The 16,217-nt window shown below is 40.6% G+C and overlaps 1 protein-coding gene across 2 annotated transcripts in view; it reads left to right on the top strand.

Moving 5' to 3' along the window:
• Positions 1–16,217, top strand: part of LPIN2 (lipin 2) — a 93,433-nt gene that overhangs the window by 69,048 nt on the left and 8,168 nt on the right. For both annotated transcript variants that reach the window (XM_017526073.2, XM_017526071.2), the window contains exons 6-14: positions 913–1,036; positions 2,494–2,839; positions 6,404–6,503; positions 9,676–9,863; positions 12,243–12,336; positions 12,735–12,804; positions 13,597–13,686; positions 14,623–14,705; positions 16,067–16,211. In XM_017526073.2, coding sequence (XP_017381562.1) covers positions 913–1,036; positions 2,494–2,839; positions 6,404–6,503; positions 9,676–9,863; positions 12,243–12,336; positions 12,735–12,804; positions 13,597–13,686; positions 14,623–14,705; positions 16,067–16,211 — 1,240 coding nt within the window. The remainder of the gene's footprint in view (positions 1–912; positions 1,037–2,493; positions 2,840–6,403; positions 6,504–9,675; positions 9,864–12,242; positions 12,337–12,734; positions 12,805–13,596; positions 13,687–14,622; positions 14,706–16,066; positions 16,212–16,217) is intronic.

Below are 16,217 nucleotides of genomic sequence, written 5' to 3'. Positions count from 1 at the left end.
CCCCCCTCCCTCCCTCCCTCCTTCTTTCTTTCACCTACAGCACCCAGTATTCCCAGGCGGTCTCCCATCCAAGTACTAACCAGGACTGACTTGTTTCTAAATTTGATCTAACTTAATGTTGGCCAACTGTAGATCTGTGTAATCAGCATGGAATTTAGCTGTCTACAGTTCTTTTTTTTTTTCTTTTTCTTTTTAGTAGAGAAAAGGTCTCACTCTGTTGCCCAGGCTGGAGTGCAGTGGCACGCTCATAGCTCACTGCAGCCTTAAACTCCTGGGCTCGAGTGATCCTCCCGCCTCAGCCTCCTGCCTAACTGGGACTACAGGCGTGTACCACTGTGCTCAGCTAATTTTTAAATTTTTTGTAGAGACAGAGTCTCGCTGTTTTGCCCAGGCCATTCTTGAACTCCTGGCCTCAGGTGATCCTCTCACCTTGGCCTCCCAAAGCACTGGGATTACAGACGTGACATTGTGCCCACTCATCTATAATTCTTAAATTCTAATCTTTCAGTGTCAACTACTGGCTGTCACTGAAAATATAATGAAAAAAAGTATAGTCATAACTTTATCCTGCAATCAAATCCTCGGGTGTTAGTTACATTAATTTGCCTGCTTTTCCTTTCCTACAAAATTATCTTTTTTTTCTGATTGATTTCTTGTGAAAAGCAAATGAGATTATGAATATACAGTGTTTACAAAGGACCTGGGAAGTCCTCATAAATACTAGTTGGCATCATTTTTATTATTCTTAAAGAACTCAAGTGGAAGAAATAAATGATGTTCTCTTTCATGGAGTTATTGTATATGCAGGATAAAGTCAATATATTCAAATTTGTTTCTTTTAATCTGTCAGGCTCAGCAAGACTGAAGGTTTCCTGACTTTTAAGTCATCATGTTTCTTTGTTCTGTTTGCAGCACCTATCCCCAGGCAGTGTGTCCTAAGAGTGATTCAGAGCTGGAAGTGAAACCCGCTGAGAGCCTGCTCAGATCAGAGTCTCATATGGAGTGGACGTGGGGTGGATTCCCAGAGTCCACCAAGGTACTGGAGTTTACTTGCCTGTGGAAAGTATCTGATTAGACAAGTGAAGAATCCCTCCACCCATAAGTAAAGGAGATAATTTCTGACTGAGCTTTCATGAATGTAAATGATAGTACCCTCATGTCATAAAAGTAAATTCAAAGTTAACATTTCTGGTAACATTTGTACCATGTATTTGCAGCTAAAGGAATTCAGTAGTATTTTGTGTATATTTCTATTTACTGAATAATAACATTGATTGTTAATTATTATAAGGAAATTTTAAAAGGTACCTTAAAAGAAACTAAAATTTTCACACTGATTTTTTTTTTTTTCTTCTGGAGGCAGGGTCTTGCTCTGTCACCCAGGCTGGAGAGCAGTGGTACAACCACAACTCACTTCAGCCTCAAGCTCCTGGGCTCAGGTGATTCTGCCACACCAGACTTTCAAGTAGCTGAGACAGCACATGTGTGCCACCACACCCAGTTAATTTTTCAGTTTTAATTTTTTTGTAGAGACAGAGTCTCACTGTATCAGCCTACCCTGATTTCAAACTCCTGGGCTCAAGGGATCCTCCTGCCTCGGCCTCCCAGAGTGCTGGGATTACATGCATGAGCCACCATCCTAGCCAGCACTGAAATTTTAAACAGGAAATTGTTAAGCCTTTTTTGCCAGCTCATAATGAAGAAGAAAGAACTGGGAAGATAAGTTTCTTGAGAGAGAAAATGTTTAGATCATCTGCTGAATTTAGGTTTTTTAAATACACATTTTGCTTATATTTGTGATTGAATTTAGACTTGCCACTTTTACACTGTTTTAACAAAGCCTTCATGTGGTCCAAGGAGGGCTAAATTTTTATTTAGTTTTCGCCCTCAAAATGAATATTCTCTACTACTGAAAATTGTCCATTTCCTCAGTCTTCTCCAGTATAACTCTTAACAGTAGAACATTTATATATATACACCTTTTTTTTTTTTTTGAGATGGAGTCTTGCTCTGTCACCAGGCTGAGATGCAGTGGTGCCATCTTGGCTCACTGCAACCTCCATCTCCTGGGTTTGAGCAGTTATCTTGCCTCAGCCTCCTGAGTAGCTGATATTACAGGCGCCCGCTACCATGCCCGGCTAATTTTGGTATTTTTAATAGAGACAGGGTTTCATCCTGTTGGCCAGGCTGGTCTCAAACCCCTGACCTTAAGTGGTCTGCCCACCTTGGCCTCCCAAAGTACTGGGTTTATAGGCATGAGCCATTGTGCCCAGCCAGAACATTTATATGTAACTTTTATAAGTATCATGTTATTGAACAAAAGGCAATTATTAGTTTTCCACACTTTATTATGGAATATTTGCATGTACAAAGTAATATTTTAAATGAATGTGTTAAGTTAAAAATAAAATGAACACATTTGCCAGCTTAGGAAATAGATTATAACAAATACCCTGAAAGTAGTTTAATTTTTAAACAATTTAACTTTTTTAGGTCAGCAAAAGAGAACGATCTGACCATCATCCTAGGACAGCTACAATTACACCATCAGAAAATACCCATTTTCGGGTAATTCCCAGTGAGGACAACCTCATAAGTGAAGTTGAGAAGGATGCTTCCATGGAAGACACTGTCTGTACTATAGTGAAGCCCAAACCCAGAGCCCTGGGTACACAGATGAGCGACCCAACGTCTGTGGCAGAGCTTCTTGAACCTCCTCTTGAAAGTCCTCAGATTTCATCTATGTTAGATGCAGACCACCTTCCCAACCCAGCCTCAGTGGAGGCACCCTCAGAATGCAAACCGGCAGCTAAAGTGGACTCGCCGTCAAAGAAGAAAGGTAATCATTTATTTAATTTGGCACCAGGTGCTCTCAAATTAGATGGTAAATTATTTCAGTGTTCCAAGTAACATGTGATAGCTGCCTCTGTATTTTTACTCCCCAGTCAGAACCCATCACACACTTTCTTTTTTTGTTTTGAGATGGAGTTTTGAATTGACACCCAAGCTAGAGTGCAATGGCGTGATCTTGGCTCACTGCAACCTCCGCCTCCCGGGTTCAAGCAGTTCTCCTGCCTCAGCCGCCTGAGTAACTGGGATTACAGGCACACGCCACCCATGCGTGGCTGATTTTTGTATTTTTAGTAGAGATGGGGTTCCACTATGTTAGCCAAACTGGTCTCAAACTTCTGACCTCGGGTGATCTGCCTGCGTCAGCCTCCCAAAATGCTAGGATTACAGGCATGAGCCACCATACCCAGCCCCATCACACACTTTTTACAATTATTTTCCATGGCATCCCCCTGGAAAGTCCAGTTGGAGCAGGGCTTGACTTGTGCACTCCTGTCTCCTGACTGTTCCTACTCAGTGCGTTCTTGAGAAGCATTTATTAAGAAAATGAATGAATGGTAAGCAATTGATGAGTAAAATTAACCACTTTATTGATTAGGTATGTCAGTAAAGTGAAGTAGAATCTGAAAAAATTGGAGAAAAAATGTTTTCACTTGAAACATCTGCTTAGTTGAGGCTAAATTATGTAGGTTTTTTAGCAATGATACCGGATAAAAGTAAATACATAATAATGAGTATGTGCTCTCTTTCATTGATTATTTCCCTCAAAAATAGGTAGAAGGCTAGGTGCAGTGGCTCACACCTGTAATTCCAGCACTTTGGGAAGCTGAGGCAGGCAGATTACTTGAGCTCAGGATTTTGAGACCAGCCTGGGCAACATGGTGAAACCTGTCTCTATCAAACATACAAAAACTTAGCCTGGAATGGTGGCGTTCATCTGTGGTCCCAACTACATGGGAGGCTGAGATGGATCACTTGAGCCGCGGGGGCAGAGGTTGCAGTGAGCCAAGATCACGCCACTGCATTCCAGCCTGGGTGACAGAGTGAGACGCTGTGGCAAATAATAATAATAATAATAATAATAAATTTTTTAAAATTACCTTTAAGAAATTATTCTAGCTGCCTGAACCCAGGGAGGGCAAAATTGCAGTGAGCTGTGATTGTACCACTGTACTCTAACCTGGGTAACAGAATGAGACCTTGTCTGGAAAAAAAAAAAAAAAAAAAGAGGTAGAGAAAACATTTAACTCTTGGTTCAGCAGTTCTTCCTCACTTTTGGTACACAAGTTTAATAAATCAGAACATCCTTACTATTTGAAAATACAAAGTCAACCATTGACACTTGGTACAGTAAGAGTCAGAACACACATACTCTGAACACTGGCCTTGGATCACATTTTTAGGAAAGTGTGAAACCTTCCCTAAGATTACCCAACATCTTATATAGCCAATTACCTACTTCACATTTAAAAAAAAATTCTAGCACCAAAAATTAGGTAATCATAAACCAATTTAATATATATTCACTACAGGTATGGACCTTCAAGGTCACTCAGAAATAATTTATCTAAAATAAAAGAATGTGACTATTGAAGGTGTTGGCGGTCAGATCCAACCATCTAGCTAATGGTGACTTAACTTGGCACCTGCTCTTCCACCAAAGGCCTGCAGCCGTTTGTTCTGCTCCAAGATATGTTAAGGGGGGAAATCAGTTCTTCTAGGATGAATGCTTTGTTTTTGGAAATCATGACCCCTGTTCTTAGCACACAGTTGAGGAGCTGACTAGAGACAGGAACCCTGAGTGGTTTCTACTCTTCTTTTGGCCTCATTCTTTTTCCCCTCCACTTTTTATTATACATTTTTGCACCCCCCTTCTTCTCAACCTTTCTTTCCCTACATCTCTCCACTCACACACGTAGTGTTTTATTAATAAAACATTTGAAGGCCGGGCGCGGTGGCTCAAGCCTGTAATCCCAGCACTGTGGGAGGCCGAGGCGGGTGGGTCACAAGGTCAAGAGATCGAGACCATCCTGGTCAACATGGTGAAACCCCGTCTACTAAAACTACAAAAAATTAGCTGGGCATGGTGGCGCGTGCCTGTAATCCCAGCTACTCAGGAGGCTGGGGCAGAAGAATTGCCTGAACCCGGGAGGCAGAGGTTGCGGTGAGCCGAGATCGCGCCATTGCACTCCAGCCTGGGTAACAAGAGCGAAACTCCGTCTCAAAATAAAAAAATAAATAAAATAAAACATTTGAAAACAAATCACAGGCACGACAGTTCACTCTTAGATATGCCAGGGTATACCTTCTAAAAATGTGAACATTCTCTGCATAGCCACATACTATTGTCATCTTGAAGAATTCATGTTTACATTTCACTAATTGTACCAAGAATATTTTTTTTAGCTGTCTTGTTTCCCAAGCCAAAATCCCATCAAGGTTCACATATTGCATTTGATTTTTAAGTTTCTTTTAATCGGTCTTTTTTATTTTAGAACTCTCTCTCATAGACCCATACATACCCTCATATTCTACACCCACGATAGTAACCTTTTAAAGAGCTTAGCCAGTGTCTTCTAGGCTCTCTCATGTTCTGGATGTGTCTGATTGTTTTTTTTTTTGAAGGTGGCATTCCTATGTTTTCTTAACTGAGAGTTAACTCTAGAACATATTTCCCAGTAGAAATGGAATATGAATCACATGTGTAATTTTGGATTTTCTCATTGCCACTTTTAAAAAAGTAAAATAAAGTGAAATTAAGTTCAGTAATGTATTTCATCCAAGCCAATAAATCTAAAATATTATAATTTAATATGTAATCAATATAAAATTACAAATGAAGTATCCTAAGGTAGTGTGTTTATGCATTTTAAACATATTTTGTGTACCTCACCTTAGCAGTTTAAATGCTCAGTAGCCACATGTGGTCACTAGAGTGGGCATTATGAGTCTAGAAGCTTAAAGTTACTGTTTGAATTGAAGATTACTTTATTGCATAAATGGGGTACTCATATTGTATCTCGTGATGACCACTAATAGTAATGCTCAATGTGATTATTTTTTAAGATGTTATCTGCCACATCTATCCATTGTGAAGTATTTTTTGTCCTTTTGTAGTTAGGAGGTAATACAGGCTGGACACTTGGGCACCATGTGAATATCCTTTGCCCAGACGACCTTTCCTTCATGGTTTTAGAGTAACACCCTCGTTCCCAATGCAGGTGGTTGCCTTAAGTTTGGTCATGTTTGTTCTTACCTATAAATATAAAAATGACTTTATCATTAAAATATAAATTATTTAGGGGCTAGTATTAATTAACAGCAAATGAGAGAATGAGTAAAATCAAAGTATATGTATGGAGCACTGAACTTCTCTTCTATTGGCATGGGCGGTTGAGAACCAACCTTTTTGCTTAGGTATATGACACCTTTAAAATTAAAACCCTGTTTAAATCCTGCTTGTCAGTCTTACTGTTTGCACACCTGTGTGTGTGTTGCAGAGTTGTAAATGAAGAATAACTAAATTCTTACCTCTGATTTTTTTTTTTAATAGGTGTTCACAAAAGAAGCCAACACCAGGGACCTGATGATATTTACCTTGATGATTTAAAGGCTCTAGAACCTGAGGTTGCAGCTCTTTATTTCCCTAAAAGGTAAAGTGATCCTTGTTTATTGAAGGACAGCTCTGAAATAGTCTAGTTATTTCTAGAGTAAAACATTTCATCTCCGGAGAAAGGTACAAGATGATGGTGTCCTTTAGCTAAATCTGATGATGGCTTCAGGTTTTAGAAAATTCAGAAATAGTGCATGTGTTCTTTCAGTGTAGTGACTTGAAATTAATAATTACTTATGAAGACAGTCTCAATACAATGAGGAGATACTAGTTAAGCCTACATAAGGGTATATGGCTTCTGATTAGCATTTTCTGTAGTGATTAATATAAACTCAGCATGCTTGGGAAGATTTTTTTAGCATTTGTTTTATTATGTGTTTTAAAAGAAACACATCTTTATTTGAAAATGTTTTCCAAAGAATGCTTTCACTCCATTGGAATCTGAGATCCTGAGTCTTTTCTGAACTTGGGTCTGGGTTTGGTGAGGCGCTGCTGCAGTGGCCCGTGTTACCCACATCCTCTGCAGCTCCCTAGCTGCCACACAGCCTACCTCACTGTCCCTCACGATTTTTCCTTTGAATTAATTCATATATGAACCTCAAATATGATACACTTAGACTACCTTCCTAAGTTCATTTCTACTCTTAAGGGAATTCTGTTATACTGCTACTCTGGTTACCAGAAAAAAAGAAAACTTTTCTCTATGGAAAGTATGACTCAAATATACTGAGCCATAGGTACACATAATTAAACACTTGTAAATGAATTATTGAAAATATATTTTGTTTTTTTTTATTTAGAATAGAAAGATGGGATTGACATAAAGATATTTAAGTTTTTTACAGGTATTTTGGGAAAGTTCTTAAAACTCCTTTCTAGCTCTGTGCCCTAAACTTACCTAAACATATCTACTTCATTTGAAGTAATAGCTGGATTTTTTTAAGGTGAAAAAACTGAAACTGCGTCTTTTTATTTTTAACAGTAGGAAAGTTCACATATAAGCTGTCTTAGAATTATTACTTTTTCCCCACATTTCCCAGTCCTTAATTTTTTATTTATGTTGATACTCCTTAGGTTTATGTCTTAGTTTCTCTTTTAAAAAATAAGGAGGGTAACTAAGGCGATGATATCTTATTCCACTCTACTGTAATTTAACTGTTCACAGTTACTGTCCATGCACTAAGTAAGCTTCTTACCTCATGAACTATTTCTTGAGACATTTCATAAATATTTAAAGATAGTGAATGAGACTCTTGTAATCCATGTAAGCATCAGTCGTGTCATGATCCTTATCTTCATTACTAAATTTACAACATTTGTAATAGTAGCTAAACTTTAAAGCACACATTTAGGTATTTGGTGGCATCCTGAGTCAGATGGCATCCCCATGTGTGTAGATGTTGTTACTAGTTGGGGTAACACTAGCTGCTATGGTGGTGGAACTCCTGATCTTGTTGGCCTGCCACAATGGAAGTTTGTTCCTTGCCCCTGTGAGAACATTCTGTGTTCGTGTTTGGGGAGAGGCCTTGCCCACAGGGATTCAGGAACACAGGCTCCTTTCACCTTGAGGCTCTCCCATCCCCATAGGGTCTCAGGGTCCAGGGCTTGCAGACAGCAGAGAAAGGAAGGAGCATCATATAGGAGAGGGTCCCTAGGGAAGGGCACCATGTACCCCTCCCATCCACATTCACGGCTTGGTCATGTGCTCATATGGCCACATCTAACTGCAAGGAGGTCTCGCCATGTGCCCCGGAGAAAGAGGACACAGGTATGGTGAACATAGAAGGGTTGACCTTGCCCCTCACCCCCAGCATAAAAATAGTTCTGCTGCTTTTCTGTTTCCAATGAGAACATTCTGTCAGTCCAGTTAATCTCAATTTTGTGGATATGAGTGTGCATTCCTGTTAAGAGAAAAAAAGTCTGAAAACCTGAATTTTTTGTTGATTCAAATGAGAAACAGCTTTTGAAACAGTTTTCTAGTTATGACATATCTGTAGTCTGCTGCCATCTGCTGCTCAAAGATGAGATTTATTTGAAAGAGCTGATAAACTGCTGGGTCATGTGTTTTTAAATCAAACATGAAAAATACTGGCTTTTTGAATAAAATAAGTGAATTCGAAAATATTCAGCCTCTCAAATGTGACATTAAATACCTATTCAAAGGGTATAGGGTAGTAAGCATTGGTGACTATGAGATGTAAGATGCCGTGCCAAGCCAGACGCAGTGGCTCACGCCTGTAATCCCAGCTCTTTGGGAGGCCAAGGATCGAGACCATCCTGGCCAACATGGTGAAACCCTGTCTCTACTAAAAATACAAAAATTAGCTGGGACTGGTGGCACGCGCCTGTGGTCCCAGCTACTCGGGAGGCTGAAGCGGAAGAATCGCTTGAACCCAGGAGGTGGAGGTTGCAGGGAGCCGAGATTACGCCACTGCACTCTAGCCTGGCAACAGAGCAAGACTCTGTCTAAAAACAAAAAAAGATGCCGTGCCATTTGTGATTGTTCTCACTCAGGTTTATACTTGATGACATAAGGTTTCCCTTGATCAACTTCTGAAACCTGGCTTCTGTGCCTTATCTTGAAAAATGTAAATATCAGTCTTCTTATCTTTGGCTCCTGGAAGAACAGTTACATTCAGTTTATTTCTCAATACATTTCTTTTTCTAGGTGTGTCTTGCCCCCTGAGACTTTGCTCCTTTAATTTCTGCTTCCTTCTTTGTGAGGTAATAAGTGGTCTTAGAAAAGCTTTGGTTTTTAAAGAATATAGCCTTGGACTACAGTAATTTTCTACAGGGTGTATAAAGTGCCGCCACTTTTTTTAGGATGTTAGAATCAAAGGTTTCTGAACATCACATTTTCTTAATTACCCTGTCATTTTCATCATGGAAATGTAAATAAATGCTTATAACTGTTTTACTCCTTTAATTAAAATCAGAAACACCATAGTTGAAATGTTTACATTATTATGAATAACTGGTGTATTTACTGTAGTCACACTTCATTTCTCACTAACACTATATTAGGTTATCTTTAATGTCATTTATGATACGATTCTAATCCCTACCTAAGAAAAGTTATGCCTGATTGTAGGTCCATCTATTCTTTTTAGAGGATGTGTTATTTGGTTTGAGCCCCCAGAGAACCATACAGTAAACTTGGAATTCAAGGAGTTGCAATAAAGCAGATCTTTTTCCCCATCCCCTGCCCGCAGTGAATCAGAGCCCGGATCCAGGCAGTGGCCTGAGTGTGACACGCTCTCTGGCTCCCAGTCCCCACAGTCTGTGGGAAGTGCAGCTGCAGATAGTGGTACTGAGTGCCTCTCGGATTCTGCCATGGACTTGCCTGACGTCACCCTCTCCCTTTGCGGGGGCCTCAGTGAAAATGGAGAAATTTCGAAAGGTATGCTGGGTGTCCTGTCTTCATTTCAGAGAGCAGCCTGGTCATCACTTGATTAAAACTTGCCATGTAGCCATTTCAGGATATTTAAATTCTTTAGTGATCTTGTTTGGGAAACAGGAATCCTTCTATAATGTCAGACACTTAGACGCTCATTTAATGTCTTCATTGACGCCTCTTTATGGGGGTGGCTTTGAGGTAGTGTGCTCTTAAAGGCTCTAATTTCAAGTTAAGAGGTTGGGATTATCAGGCTGCCCTGTTGCCACCAGGGTAGGTTGATCACACTGCACCAGTTTTCCCATCTGTAAAGTTACTGAAACATTTGTGGGACTGGGTCCCAGCTGCCCTTCTGGAAAGCATTAGTCCTTAGACATGAATATAGAACCCTGAAGTTGTAGAAAATTGATTGTCCACTGAGTAAATGGTCTTTCTGGCAAAAAGTAGGAGGACTACTTTCTGTATAAGGCTGGAGGGTGGCCCATGAAAGTAAAGCTTGCTCAAGAATCGAGAGGGAGCTTAGTGGAGGTGTCAGGAAGCCTGTAGGCAGGGCTGAGCACTATGTGTATCTGTCCTCAGTTCCTCAGCCCCCTTTTTTTTAACCTTCCTTTTTAAACTGAACTCTTCTTAGTATTTCCTAGTTTCGCCTGTGACCCCCATTTGATTTTCCTCTAAGGAAAGATTTTCTTTTCGTGACTAGTGTTACCTTTTGTCTTCCCTCTCCCTTAGAGGAACTGAAAGTGTGATGTGGCGGACTGCATGCCCAGAGGCTCAGGACCATGTGTTCTGAAGTCTTTCTTTTTGGCGGTCATAGGAAGCGCATGCCTCTTTCTTCTCTTCTCAAATTTTCATTATTTGTTTCCTTTATATTTTGCAAGAAATTTAAAGTGTGTTATGGCCAATGGTTTATTCTAGGGACAAAGCTAAATAGATCACATTCTTTTTGTAATTCTCTTAAATGTTCGGTTTAAAAAATTATATGGGAGGGAATGAGAAATACACATTTTATGTAAAATATAAAAGTCACACCTTTGTTTTAAAAATTGGTAACTTATTCTGGTAGAGTTTACTGGAAGAGGCAGAAATGGCAAGTAAAAGTAAATAATACACACATCACCTGGAGAAACAATCCAAGTGAGCAATTTTTGTTAGCCTAGATCTAGGAGACAACAGGTTTAGGAACAGGGAACAAAAATTCATGGGAAGCCCTCATTTACTCTGCAAGAACTTGGGATTCATTCAGCAGACTTTGAGCCAAATTCTAGGTGTTTTTGTGTTTTTTTTGTTTTAATTCTCCAAGCAATTGTAGGATAAGTGTTTTGGTTTTGGTTTTGGTTTTTTGTTTGTTTTTTTTAAGACAATGTCTCGCTCTGTCAGCCAGGCTGGAGTGCAGTGGCGCCATCTCAGCTCACTACAACCTCCGCCTCCTGGGTTCAAGAGATTCTCATGCCTGTCTCAGCCTTCCAAGTAGTTGGAATTACTGGTGTGCACCATTACACCTGGCTAATTCTTGTATTTTTAGTAGAGATGGGGTTTCGCTGTACTGGCCAGGCTGGTCTCTTAACTCCTGACCTCAAGTGATCAGCCTACATTGGCCTCCCAAAGTGTTGGAATTACAGGTGTGAGCCACCGTCCCTGGCCCAAGCAATTTTAAGATATGTTTTGATGTAGACCCCTATGAATATTCCCCAGTTTGTGCTGTTACCTGCCAATAAAGTTTCTTCCTCTGAGAATGGAACTTACAGTTTTCATTTGCATGTGTCTTTGTCTGTCTCTGTCTCTGTGTCTGTCTTCCCTCCCTCTCTAGCCACATCTGTATGTGTTTTTTTGAAAGTCTCTGGCCTGTCCCTTTTTACTAGTTTGTTTGTTTTCATTGGGAGACAGTGGAAAAGGAGAATAGAAAAGAAGTGTTCTTGCCTGTAATCCCAGCACTGTGGGAGGGTGAGGTGGGTGGATCACCTGAGGTCAGGAGTTCGAGACCAGCCTGGCCAATATAGTGAAACCCCATCTCTATTAAAAATACAAAAAAAAAAAATTAACTGGGCATGGTGGTGGGCGCCTGTAACCCCAGTTACCCGGGAGGCTGGGGCAGAAGAATCGCTTGAACCCCAGAGGCGGAGGTTGTATTGAGCTGAGATTGTGCCATTGCACTCCAGCCTAGGCAACAAGAGTGAAATTCCGTCTAAAAAAAAAGAAAGAAAAGAAGTGTTATTTTTGTCCTGGGGAGGGAAAAAGGCATCTGACATTTTGCTTTTGATGGATATTCAAATATTAATTTTTTTAAGATGATTTAGCCTACAGTCTCTGCAATGCAGAGAGTATTGTAATAATCTCATATAGGAATTTATGTAATCTAACCAAATTGATTATTATTTTACATTGCAGAAAAATTCATGGAGCATATCATTACTTATCACGAATTTGCAGAAAACCCTGGACTTATAGACAATCCTAACCTTGTAATAAGGATATATAATCGGTAAATACTCCTGCTTTTATCACTGTTAAATACTCTTGCAGTTTTTTTTTTACAAGTGCTATTTTTAACTGTTAAAGTTTTCCTTTTTATAAAACTTGTCATCTCATATAAATTACCTAATGGGCAATGACTTTGAAGTGAAAGTAAAGCTTCAATTTTATTTTTAAATGAAGCATTGAAATGTTATTCTGTTTGATAGATTTTATGGCTTCTCTGTTCAGAGTTGTGCTTGAAACAAAGGTTATTCATGTGACAAAAAATTTAGCTGATCGTCTTTATTGAAAAGAATAAGCAATTTTATATATCACTTCTCTCCTCTCTCCCTTCCCGATTCCCTCTCCCTCTCGCTTGCTGTCTTTCACTGTGTAATGGTTTTGCACAATTTTTGTTTCTCACAGTTACTATAACTGGGCTTTGGCAGCTCCCATGATCCTTAGCTTGCAAGTATTCCAGAAGAGCTTGCCTAAGGTGAGGCGATCCACCATCTGCTGCCTTTCCGAAAGCATCCACAGTGTCTAGTACTTAGACAAATCCATATGTGCATATTTCTGAACTGGGTACTATTCAGAGTTTTATGTGAGCTTAATATTCATATAAAAGATCAAAGTCATATGTACCCACTAAAAATATCTCATGCCTAAACTCTAGGAAATTAGCTGGGCTGCCACTTCTTTATTTCATTTTTATTAGATATAAATGCTAGTTTCTGTTAGTCTGTAAAAAGTTGAGCGATTTTACTAATCATAAATTAAATATCATTATGAATGAAAAAAACTTTTTCTCCCGTTAATATGGGAAGAAGCAGCAAGAAGAAGGTGATGTAGCCAAGAGAAGCTTGATATCAGTGTGGTTAGGGCAGATTATGGCTAACATACCTATTATATACAAACTCACAAATTTGTTTTTAATCTGTCCACCAAGAAGACATCATCAGCCTAGTTGGTCCTCTTAACTCCTGAGAACCACGTTTTCCAAAGATAGAGAAATGAGATTTGTCCACCTGTCAGCCCCTAAGATCCTATGTGAGCAGACCGCCTAAACCAGGCCACAGAGCTGTCACGAAGCCATGCAGCCATGAAAGCAGGACAGGGTCTGTCTCTCAGAGGTGTTAAAAACACTAGAGGAGTCTGGGAGGGGTGGAGAGAGTATTGCTCACGTTCTCACATTCCATAGTAAGGCCCCGTCCTGCAGGTTAGCATAGAAGGTAGGTGCTGTGTGGCCAACAGATTGCCCAGACTAACCCAGGTTGGTTGTTTCCAGGCCACAGTTGAGTCCTGGGTCAAAGATAAGATGCCAAAGAAATCTGGTCGCTGGTGGTTTTGGCGAAAGAGAGAAAGCATGACCAAACAGGTAACAACCTAGAAGTCACTGTTTCCATGGTCGGAAAGAAATGAAACTTTCATTTATTCAAAAAACCTTTTTTGTTAGGCACAGGAGTGTGGACTATATAGTGCTGTTTTACCATATAGCAGTTCCCATTTTTGAGCACTTACTACGTACAGGTGCTGTGCCAAGTGATTTGTGTACATTACTCCTGGTCCTTTACTATAGCTCAGCACTAGAGATGTTTGAGTTGCCATTTCACAGGTAAGGAAACTTGGGTGCTTCACGAAGTCACATAACTAGTGAGAGAGAAAGCTGGGGCTAGACCCTGAGTCTGACTCCAGATCTTGTGCTCTTTCCACTGCACTGCATTACCTATCAGATAGGAGCAGAAGGTTATCATCCCCCTGCACAGCTCCAGATGCAAATAACCAGAATCTGCCACCAGGCCTCCATGTAGGTTCATTCAGAGAATCATACTAAACCAGCAGCAGAGCAAGTCTTTTTTCCTTCAGCACCTTCTGAAAAAGAGGGTTCAGGGAGTTTCACCTGTTTTTCAAATATCAGAAGGGAAATCACGCCTGAACCAAGTTCATGTCCATGTCAGCATGGGGGCTGCCTTTCAGTCCCTTCTGCATGAGCTGAGTTATTCCTAGGAGGAGAAGGAAGCTGGGGACCTAACAAGTTTGCGTCGTTTGTATTATGTTTTGTGACTTGAAATGGTGGTCTTAAAATGTTTTACTTCTGGGTCTTTAGGAGGAGTGATTTGCATAGAAGCACATGACTTCTGTCTTACGTTTCTAATTCTTTGGCTCAGAATAGAGATAGTCTGGTTTTTGTGCATTTTTAAGTTATGGGTTCAGAAAGCAGTTGTGTTCTTTCCTAGAGAGAGCTTCTGCTAATGAATTTGGCTTATCTGTAGGGAAAAAATTGCACTTTGCCATTATCATCTCGCTATTACAGCTGCCAGAATCCAAGGAGGGAAAATCTGAGGCACCGCCAGCCAGTGACCTGCCGTCCAGCGCCAAGGAGCCAGCCAGTGCCAGGTGGGCACCCTGTTCTCTGCCCAGCTCACAGCACTTGGGCCCTCCTAGCAGGGCCATTATTTCTTAGTTGATCTTGGCAGCTTGTTTAGTTCTTGGGAACATCTTCTACAGATATGACGTGATGTGATATGGTTGTGCCACTCAGCAGGTTACAACTGCTTTCTAAAAGCTATCACCAGCTTAGAGAAATAAATGCACTCATCTCTGCTTCCTAAATACCCTGCCTCCTCATGGAGCTGTGGCATTGGTGTATGGGAAGGGGTTCTGAGGAATGTTTTAGCCATGTTGTCCCTGGTGCCCCTGCTCCCCTTGCATCCCGTCGGAGCCCAAGGGAGACATATGCCAAAGGGAGACATAAAAAAATAATCTGAAGGTTGGTTTGGGTGGATTTCATTTCCTGGAAGAAACAGCATTCTTTGGACAGTTTGAGCAGCTGTGAGAGGAGTTGCTCAAGATACACCCTGTTCCTGCTTCTGCCTGTTCATCTCCCCAAGCCCCTTGCCTGTTTCATTTAGTATCTAAGACTGAGGGTTTATTTTCTTCCTCCTTACCACTTCCTATCCTGTTTGTTTTAAGGGGTGTCTAAAATTTTTCTTAGTAGTTTTTGTTTTTTTCTAGAGAGAGTCTCACTCTGTCACTCAGGCTGAGGTGCAGTGGTACAATCACAGCTCCTCAGCTCATGCGATCCTCCTGCCTCAGCCTCCTGAGTAGCTGGGACTACAGGATACTATGCCTGGCTAATTTTTAAATTTGTATTTTGTAGAGACAGGGTCTTGCTATGTTGTCCAGGCTGGTCTCAAACTCCTGGGCTCAAGCAATCTTCCTGCCTCAGCCTCCCAACTAGTTAGGACTACAGGCAAGTGTTACTACCCCTGGCTAATTTTTAAATTTTTTGTAGAGACGGGGTCTCCCTATGTTGTTTAGGCTGGTCTCAAACTCCTGGGCTCAAGCTGTCCTTCTACCTTGGCCTCCCAAAGTATTGAGATGACAGATGTGAGGCACCGCACCCAGCCCCTAGTTTTGTTAAATCATTGTAAACAATTATGTTTTCTTTAATTTGTACCTTTTGAAACGTACATATCCTTTTCAAGAAGAGTTAGTAGACCTAGCATTCACTGGGCATAGCAGGAAATAGCAGGTCATAGTCAGAAAGTAAGTGCTTGCCAATTATAAAAGTGGCCTTATAACAATATGAATTTGAGGCGTAAAGAGCTGTGGCTATGGGAAAATGGCAGAAGGGATAACTCTACCCATTCCTAGAAAAGATTTAGGATATTTTTATTTTCTTGATCCTAAATGAAATGCTCTCATCAATAAAATGCCCTTCTTCCTCTTCCTGTAATTGGGTTGATGTTGAATAGGCCGGCCGAGAATGACTCCTCGAGTGATGAGGGGTCACAGGAGCTGGAAGAATCCGTCAAAGTGGACCCCATTCCCACAGAGCCCCTGAGCCATGGCAGCACGACTTCATATAAGAAGTCTCTCCGCCTCTCCTCAGACCAGATCGTGAGT

The sequence above is a fragment of the Cebus imitator genome, unplaced genomic scaffold (assembly GCF_001604975.1).
Source record: "Cebus imitator isolate Cc_AM_T3 unplaced genomic scaffold, Cebus_imitator-1.0 Scaffold41, whole genome shotgun sequence".
NCBI classification, from domain to species: Eukaryota; Metazoa; Chordata; class Mammalia; order Primates; family Cebidae; genus Cebus; species Cebus imitator.
Note: the sequence above shows the minus strand (reverse complement) of the source record. Positions and strands in the feature narration are given on the sequence as shown.